Source organism: Enhydra lutris, unplaced genomic scaffold, assembly GCF_002288905.1.
Source record: "Enhydra lutris kenyoni isolate GAN:26980312 unplaced genomic scaffold, ASM228890v2 scaffoldscaffold18, whole genome shotgun sequence".
In the NCBI taxonomy this organism is placed as follows: domain Eukaryota; kingdom Metazoa; phylum Chordata; class Mammalia; order Carnivora; family Mustelidae; genus Enhydra; species Enhydra lutris.
The window spans coordinates 23,949,817-23,959,409 of NW_019154102.1; the positions used below are offsets into that span (position 1 = coordinate 23,949,817).

A 9,593-nucleotide genomic window follows, 5' to 3' on the forward strand; every position below is an offset into this window, starting at 1 on the left:
AGCTCTACACGTTTTATACAGACGTGATCACATGATACGTATGTGCTGCTCCATGACCTGCTCTTCTCAACTCAGGAGTACACGATGGACAACTTCTGTGTCGCTGGGTGTAGATCCGCTTCAGTCTGTGCTCGGGCTGGATGGATGGCTTTGCCATCGTTTATTTGACCGTCCGCCTCTGGATGGACAGTGAGTGCTTCCACATGCCCCCTCCAGAAAGCAGAGGGGGGCTCCAGGCTTACCAAATCTTGGTGCAGTGCTGGGATAACCTCAAGGTCCTGGGGCCAGGACATTTCTAGGCTGAGAGGGGTGCTTACTGGCAACACAGACCTTTCTCAGTTTCTTGAGTTTTTGCCTGCCTGAGTGGCAAATGTATCTCATGGGACTTTGTGTTTGTTTTAGGACTAGAGAGGTTGAGCATCTTCTGTATTTCTCAACCATTTAAATTTTATCTTTGTGACTATCCTTTATGTCCTTTAAAAAAAAAAAAAAGGATAGCCTTAGCTGTTGATGTGGATAAGGTGTGTATGTTAGGGAGAGAAATACTGCTCCTGTCATCACTCCTCCTTTGCCTTTACTTTTGCTCTTTTATTAAACTGGGTTTCAGGGAATGATTGGAAGCAGGGCGGTGGTCAGTCCAACGCAGAAGATACGCGGGGGTCTGGTCAGAGCAGATTAAGTCACATGGGCCCCATGTATGCGGGGAAGAAACCTACATGGTAGAGCATGACAGCAGAGGAGAAGTTGTAGATGGGAGGAAGAACTACAGCTAATTTCGCAAAAATGAACTGTTTCTGTTCAGTAATAAAACCCTACGAGCAAAATTGAAAGGCCAATCCAAACTGGAAAACAGTATAACAGTGACAAAGAGCAGGATAATCTTCATATGCAAAGATTACATAAATGATTAAAATGAATAGTCTAATATAAAAATGGGCAAAAGGCATAAAACTCATGAGAAAAGACAGTGGTATTAAAATACACCCAAGGTTTGACTCGAGTATGACCTGAAGACACAGATGTGAGCATCAGGAGGGCAGAAGTTCATCCTCAGCATTCAGAAGCACCTGCTTGGCCTCGCGGAAGCCGCAGGATGAGGCAGGGGGTGAGAGGGGAGAGCGTGGCCCGAGCCTTTATTGGAGATTTTATGGGAAGGAGTGGGCAAGGCAGAGTAGAAAGCTGAGTAAGCTGGGGATTGGAGAGTTTGGAGAGTTTCTTGCCGCTCTGGGCCAAAGGGGTGGTCCCCAGTTGTCTTCCCTGGCCCTGGGTGATGTAGGGCATCGAGAATATTGGCTCAGGGTGTGAGAGTTTGATAAAGAGAGAGAGCTGGCTGTGGGCTCTGGATTGGTTGGTTTGTGTATCAGCGTGCACCCAAAGGAGGTGATTTGCTATCTCTAGGCATTAGCTAGTCTTGGGGGAAGGAAAGCCCTTCCAGGGTCAAGGCCCCAAATGGCAAAACATCAAGTACACAGAAAATAAAATATAGTCAACACAACAGTAAAGAGTAAACTTGAGAGAGAAAAAAAAAAAATCAAACCTCGTTAGTAATCAGAGAAATGCAGACCAGCAATGAGACACATTTCCATAATGAACAAAATGTTTTTCAGAAGTGAATGGCAAAATTATAAGCAAAAGTGTAGGAAGACGGAAACTCCCCTTCTTCCAGTATAAGGGGAGCACTGAGGAGATCGTTGCACAGGGCAGTTTGGCAACATGTGGCCCTTGACTTCATAGAGTTTATTCCAAGGAATTATGTATTTTAGGAGATTTAGCTAAAAGTGTAGAAGTATTGTTTATGGTAGGGAAAAGATGGAAACAAGTTTTAATTGTGATGAAGGTTCACATGAACACATTGATAACAGAATAATATGATGCAAGTTCTGAAATCACATTGGGGGAGAATAACACATAAGGAAATCTTCATACTGGGTTTAAGAAGAAGTTACTATAAGGTTGTATGCATAATGCGATTCAATTTCATTACCAAAGAGTGAGTGTGGGTTTGTGTGTATGCAAATATGATCAACATGTTTATAGTGATTATTTCTGGATGGTGGGATTATGGAGATAATTATTTCCTTTTTGCTGGCCTAAATTTTCTACACGCAGTACAGGTAGTTTTTATTATGAAGTATTTTAAAGAGCCAAAGGATGCTGCGTGTTCGGGGCACAGAGGAGAACGGGGTGAGGTCTGAGGCTCAGCGAGGTGACGAGGCGTCGGGACAAGTATCTCACTGGAGGCAGAGCTCGGCTGCCGTCCTGACGGGCCCTTTCCCAGCCGTGGGACCTTGGGCCAGTCGTCTCTTCCCCTCTCCCTCGCCCGAGGGTCACAGAAGACAGTGATTGGGTGCCCTTTGAAAGCTGTAGGGCAGATTCTAATGCTGGTGATAGTGTTACTCTGAGAACCAGCGGAACGTGCTTTTAGACACTCTTTCTAGAGCGGATGGCCGGTGTCGGGACGGCACGGGGAAGGGGGAGGTCTTGCATGCCAACGCTCAGCCCCTTCCTCCCTGCATGCGCTCAGCACCCCCAGCCCACACACCCTCACTTCCTCTCTCTGCTTGGCCAGGTCTGCACTCTGACCAAGGAAGACAATCGCTGCGTGGGCAAGATCCCCGAGGATGAGCAGCTGCATGTGCTCCCGCTGTACAAAATGGCCAACACGGACGAGTTCGGCAGTGAGGAGAACCAGAACGCCAAGGTGGGCAGCGGGGCCATCCAGGTGCTCACCGCCTTCCCCCGCGAGGTCCGGCGCCTGCCTGAGCCTGCCAAGTCGTGCCGCCAGCGGCAGCTGGAAGCCAGGAAGGCGGCGGCCGAGAAGAAGAAGATGCAGAAGGAGAAGCTGAGTACTCCCGAGAAGATCAAACAGGAGGCCCTTGAGCTGGCCGGTGTCACCACTGACCCAGGTGTGTGGGGAGAGGGTGCCCGCCAGAGGTGGCACCGTTGGGGCGGGGGTAGATGGATGGGGGGTGGCCCTGGACAGCTCCCTCCCTGCCCTTCTTCCTGCCTGACGAGGGGACTCCAGACCGGAGTCCCAGGGCCTCTTTCGGCCATCTGGACCCCGCAGTATCTTAACTTTCAGTCAGCGCAGTATCCGTGGCAGCCCCAGGACACCGGAATGGGGCGGGGAGTCCCATCTTCCAGAGGAGCTGGGTTTCTCCAGCTTGCCGTAGTGTCTGCAGAGTGTGCCGGGGCCCCAGGCGCATGGTCCACAGTGGGGTGAGGGGCCGCTCTCACGTCTGCGGATCCTGGTCCTGCCAGAGGCCAGCACGGGTGTGGCTGGAGCTTCTGTGCTCCGGAGCTCCCTGCACCAGGGAAGCAGGGAGGAGGAGTGCTGCAGGGGGCCTGTGGGCTCTGGCAGCCGGTTTCCCTGGGGCTCTCGTGGGCTGGGAACCCCTCAGGGGAAGAGGGAGCTTCCATCCCCAGTCCTCAGGCCGCGGGCCCATTGTGGGCTGTGGTTCTCTCTGCTCCTTCTTTGTCTTGCCTCCTGTCTTCCCCAGGCCTGGGCCTGAAGGGTGGACTTCCCCAGCAAGGCCTGAAGCCCTCCCTCAAAGTGGAGCCTCAGAACCACTTCAGCTCCTTCAAGTACAGCGGCAATGCGGTGGTGGAGAGTTACTCGGTGCTGGGCAGCTGCCGGCCCTCCGACCCCTACAGCGTGAACAGCGTGTACTCCTACCACTCCTACTATGCACAGCCCGGCCTGACCTCCGTCAATGGCTTTCACTCCAAGTACGCTCTTCCGTCGTTCAGCTACTATGGCTTCCCATCCAGCAACCCTGTCTTTCCCTCACAGTTCCTGGGTCCTGGCACCTGGGGACACGGTGGCAGCAGCAGCAGCTTTGAGAAGAAGCCAGACCTCCACGCTCTGCACAACAGCCTGAGCCCGGCCTACGGTGGTGCTGAGTTTGCCGAGCTGCCTGGCCAGGCTGTTCCCACGGACACCCACCACCCCACTCCTCACCACCAGCAGCCTGCTTACCCAGGCCCCAAGGAGTATCTGCTTCCCAAGGCTCCCCAGATCCACCCAGCATCCAGGGACCCCTCTCCCTTTGCACAGAGCTCCAACTGCTACAACAGATCCATCAAGCAAGAGCCAGTGGACCCCCTGGTCCAGGCTGAGTCTATACCCAGAGACCCTGGTAAGATGGGCAAAACACCTTTGCCCGAGGCTTCTCAGAATGGGGGGCCCAATCACCTCTGGGGACAGTACTCAGGAGGCCCAAGCATGTCCCCCAAGAGGACTAACAGTGTGGGCGGCAGCTGGGGTGTGTTCCATCCTGGGGAGAGCCCTGCCATCATCCCCGACAAGCTCAGTTCTTATGGGACCGGCTGCCTGACCCCTTCGCACTTCCCAGATGGCCAGTGGGGGCTGTTCCCTGGGGAGGGGCAGCAGCCAGCGCCCCAACCTGGAGGACGGCTTCGAGGCAAACCGTGGAGCCCCTGCAAGTTTGGGAACAACACCTCGGCCTTGGCCGGTCCCAGCCTGACTGAGAAGCCTTGGGGGGTTGGGGCCGGGGATTTCAACTCTGCCCTGAAAAGCGGTCCTGGGTTCCAAGACAAGTTGTGGAGCCCCCTGAAAGGAGAGGAGGGAAGGATTCCAACCCCGGGGGCAAGCCAGCTGGACAAAGCCTGGCCGTCCTTTGGCGTGCCCCTGGGCTCCAGTGAGAAACTGTTCGGGGCCCTGAAGTCGGAGGAAAAGCTGTGGGATCCCTTCAGCCTGGAGGAGGGGACAGCCGAGGACCCCCCCAACAAGGCGGTGGTGAAGGAGGAGAAGAGTGGGGGCGCGGAGGAGGAGGAAGAGCTCTGGTCCGACAGTGAACACAATTTCCTAGACGAGAACATCGGCGGTGTGGCCGTGGCCCCTGCTCACGGCTCGATCCTCATCGAGTGTGCCCGGCGGGAGCTGCACGCCACCACGCCCCTCAAGAAACCCAACCGCTGCCACCCCACCCGCATATCGCTGGTCTTCTACCAGCACAAGAACCTCAACCAGCCCAACCATGGGCTGGCCCTCTGGGAGGCCAAGATGAAGCAGCTGGCGGAGAGGGCCCGGGCGCGACAGGAGGAGGCCGCCCGGCTGGGTCTGGGCCAGCAGGAGGCCAAGCTCTACGGAAAGAAGCGCAAATGGGGGGGTGCCATGGTGGCCGAGCCCCAGCATAAGGAGAAAAAGGGGCTTGTCCCCACACGGCAGGCGCTGGCCATGCCCACAGACTCCGCAGTCACCGTGTCCTCCTACGCCTACACGAAGGTCACTGGCCCCTACAGCCGCTGGATCTAGGTGCCCAGTGCCAGGGAGCCAGTGTACCTCAGCGTCGGGCCCGGCCCGAGCTGCCTCTGTGGTGCTTTTGCCCTCACACCTGGGGGCGGGTTGGGGGTGCAGAAGTCTTTTTATCTATATATACATATATAGATACGCATATATATGTATTTATGGTCCAAACCTCAGAACTGACCCGCCCCTCCCTTCCCCAACTTCCCCAGCACTTTGAAGAAGAAACTACGGCTGTCGGGTGATTTTTTTCGTGATCTTACTATTTATATCTCCATGTTGGTTTTTTTCTCCCTTCCCCCCCCCTTGTTGGGGGGGCTTTTATTTCCTCTTGTTTTTAAAACTCTATCCTTGTATATCACAATAATGGAAAGAAAGTTTATAGTGTCCTTTCACAAAGGAGTAGTTTTAAATTCCATTTAAAATGTGTATTTATTGGATTTTTTAAAAAGCGACAATAGTAATGGTAAAGGAGCGGCAGGAAAGGCCAAGAGCGCACATTCCTGCCCAGTCTTGCTGGGCCCTGTGAGCCTCGCCCTCTTGGGAGCTGGCAAGGTTCTCTCAGCCATCTGCCCCTCACGAGCCAAGTGCAGACTGTAGCCGCCCGGTCCATCCCTCCTGACCGCTACGCCTTCCCTTCAGGGGAGGGAGCCCTCAGGACAGCTTCCGTCCTCTCCAGCGGGATGGGAGAATCTGTAAAGAAATATCCGGGGTCCCTTTTCCAGTCACCGGCTTGGAGTCGGGGACCGGGAGGCAGGCGCACCCCCAGGCCAGGCACCGGAGATGCCGGCGTCGATTTCCCCCGGTAAACCAGGTTGGAAGTAGACAGCTTTGAGCTTGCTAGTCTCCACACTGAATCCTCTGTCCATTGTCGATCAAGTCCCATGATGTCACCGTTCCCCAGGCAGCACCTCCTTGCAGGAGCTGGAGTTGAGAGGCTCTTTGGAGCCTCTTCCCCCGGGTTGACAAGCCAATGAATGCTGGGCTGAAGGAATTTGTCGTAGTGGCAGGTTTTTTTTTTTGTTTGTTTAAAAAAAAAAAAAAATGCCCCAAAGTCTATGCTGATACTTAAAAAGGGCTACTGTATCTCTAAACGCAAGAAGCTGAACCCAAGCTGTGAAAAGCCGGCGTCGGCCCACGGCGCGGCGCTGTGCAGAGCCTGGTGCTGTAGGACCGAGCTGGGACTCCGGGGCGGGTGGCGTCCTGCGGGAGCCCGGCCCCGCTGCGTGACAGCAGTTAGCGCATCTCTCTGTTCCTGGATCTCCACATCAGACAATGGTGCAGGCCTCCCCACCCGGGCCCACCCTCTCCATGCTCTCCCGGGCGGGGGTGGGCTTACCCTCAGCAATTTTAAAATGTAGGAGTCCAACGTTTTCAGCAGGTAGCTATGATTTTCCTCCCTAATTGGTGCCATTTCTCAATTTGATCATCTTCTTTCCTTCCTTCCCCACCCCCCTCCTCAACGGGCCCCTTCTAAAATTCTGGTGCATTCGTTTGGTTCTTTGAAATGAGAATGTGGTGCTTCATTTTTGCAACTTTGTCAGAGAGGTTGGGCGTGGCTGGTGGAAGCAACTTCCGTGGACAGCAAGTCAGACTCCCTGGCATGTGTGTTTTTCCTGTGGTGTGAGCGACGTTTCCATCAGGCTGCCCGTGTGGATGTGCGTGGTGAGTGGAAGGCTTCAGCAGGACACACGGAGGGGACCGTGGCCACACGGTGAATGACAACCAAGCCCTGAGATACAGGTCAGATATTTATTGAGCAGTTTTATTCAGACGTGGGTCTTTGTAAAACGAGTTTAACAATCAGATGACGATACTGAAGGCAAGTTCCTGAGCTTCCAGGTGCCTTGTGTAAGAGCTGAGAACCGACCCGCTGGGTGTTTGCTGTAACTAGTCAGACGCACGGGCGGGGAGTCGCTGTCAGATGTCCTGAGCATTTATGTGGTCTGGTTTTAACTGTACATAGTGAAAGATTTTTTTAAGCACTTTTGCCTAGATTTAAACAGCAACTTGAAAAAAAAAAGTATGTTTTAACATGTAATTGTGGGAGAAATTGTAAATAGTAGCTGAATATTTAACGTGCTTTGTCTATCCTTCACTTTTACCATATTCTGTAAAGTTGCATTTATTTTACAGGACAAAAATGAAATATTATTGCTTTTGAAATAAATACCCAAGAGCTTATCAGGATTTAGAATTATTCAGAACTCAGATTTATAGGAAAACCTCTGACCTTCAGTTTGACAAGCTAAAGGAAGCAGAGTCTTTAATAAGCATGCTAATTTTCTAGTTTTGAGGAAAAGTTGGGTCCTTTAAATGCTATTTTGCTTATCGCATCAGTACTTTTATGCAGGTCTCATTTGACTCCGTGCTTAGGTAGATGCGGGGGTGCCTTGAAAACTTCATTTTAAATGATCTTAAGCAAGAAATACAATATTTTACGAACCATTTGGAGAATGTGACCGTCTGTATGACCCGGGAAAACCCCAGGTTGGCTGTTGGTTTGGAAGGTCCCGAGTGTAACCCAGGTGATTCGGATACTTGGCATGTGTGAATCTTCCTGATGTCTGTTAAATATTCTCTTCCCCTCGTCACCCTTTGGTAGCAAAGCCATTAGATGAAAGGAGAAACCGATACAGGCTCAAAGCATGTGATGTCTGTCCCCGCAGCCCCAACAGCCTTTGGTAACTTTCTAGACTAGCACCAAGGCTGCTGAGAGCTGAGTCAAGAGGCGGTCTCCATTGGATGTTCCCGTTCCCCTGACAATGGTGTTTCACAGATTAGGTGGTGCTGTTGCCATGCTCGAGTCCATGCTGATTTTTACACACTACATGTATAACCTACCTCAAATCTCAGTCATTAAAATTAGCATGCTTTAGACGTATATTTAAAAAGTAACTATGCACAGCTCCTTATTCCCCCCCTTGCTGCTGAAGGTTTCTTAAAGAGAAAAATCAAATTTTTATTTTTTACTGGCACTATCATTTTTTAAGTCCTAAAGATGATTAACAGACATTTTTATCATGAGAAGAAAAATAAAGCCATTGCAACTAAAGAACCTAACAGCATGACCAAGTTGTAGAGTAATATTATAGCAATGAGAAGTGATGGAGTCCTAGAGTCCTCTCCCCAGTGTGCCCTGTCCACAGACGCCAGCCACATGCAGTGCGGATATCTGGGTCCCCCTGTGTTTGGCTTCCCCTGCCTTCTGCATGCAAGGGAAGTGCTTGCAAAGTTCTGTGCTAAGAGATTTTTAAAATAATAAATCGCTTTGCGGCAGGTTCTCACAAAATAACTGGTGCTAGCTCAAGAACCCATTATCAGAAATCTTGACTAAAGTTGTTGCGTGGATTTTGAGGTTTCATTGTTTCTTTTGTCGTCGTTTGGGTTTTTGTTTTGTTTTGTTGGTTTTGGGGAGTTTTGTTTTTGTTTTGGAGGTGTTTTTTTTTTTTTTTTTCTAGGGCCTAAGTTTCCCACATGCTGGCTTCGTGGGTACTGCTTGCCCTCTCGCCAGGGTGACCGTGGTGTGCATGGAAAGAGATCATACCCTGCCCCTCTTGGTCCTTCCACCAGCCTCTTGTGGAAACGGTAGTTTATAGAGCAAGGGGTTTTTTAAGTGCTAAAGCCAAGAAAGGAGCAGAGCTCAAGGGCTTTGTACCAAACAGCCCTAGATGTGTGAAGACGGTTGATGAGTAGATGGTAACCTGATTTCATGGAGAGAAATCCAGCTAGACTTTGTGAAGTTGAACCACCGCCAGATCTCAAAACCAAGGCGATGCTGGCGGAAAATTTAAGTAATATCCCTGACGTGCCTCAACCAATCTCTTTCCTTTTGTTACGGAAGTGTGTTTTATGGACTAGGAAGCATTTTTATGAATTGAAATAGTCTAAATAAAATGGTGCTATGGTGTTTTAATGTGACTGTCCCTGATCCTGTCCTGCTGAGGTGCTATCAAGGTTCTGAAACCACAACCAACCAAAAACAAGGTGGGCTCCAGTCTCTCTTGGCTTCCCCCCTCCCCTTTTGGTGCTGTCTCCTAGACCTCTGTTTACCGTGCTAAAACCTGCTCTGAGCAGTTTTTGTTTCGTTTAATTCTTCTTCCCTTGGTGGCCGAACACAGAAAGGCAAGTTCTGAAGGCAGCTGGCTCCCTAACAGTGACGGGAGTGGGCCTGCCTGGCTTGGCAGGGGCTCTGGTGACACGTGTGTCCCTTCACGCCTGATAAGGAAGGGTGAAGGGCTTCTTTTGAGGAAGGGGAGTCTGGTACTCCTGCCCCTTCTACCATGGCAGGCATTCTCGTAGCCAAGGACACACACTTTCCCCT

The 9,593-nt window shown here is 51.4% G+C and overlaps 1 protein-coding gene across 2 annotated transcripts in view; it reads left to right on the forward strand.

Annotated features, from left to right (window-relative positions):
• LOC111148027 (tet methylcytosine dioxygenase 3) overlaps positions 1 to 8,652 on the forward strand; it is a 98,447-nt gene extending 89,795 nt beyond the window's left edge. For both annotated transcript variants that reach the window (XM_022504380.1, XM_022504381.1), the window contains 2 exons: positions 2,570 to 2,906; positions 3,501 to 8,652. In XM_022504380.1, the coding sequence (XP_022360088.1) occupies positions 2,570 to 2,906; positions 3,501 to 5,278 (2,115 nt within the window). In that variant the 3' untranslated portion in view covers positions 5,279 to 8,652. The remainder of the gene's footprint in view (positions 1 to 2,569; positions 2,907 to 3,500) is intronic.
• Positions 8,653 to 9,593: the final 941 nt, after the last annotated feature.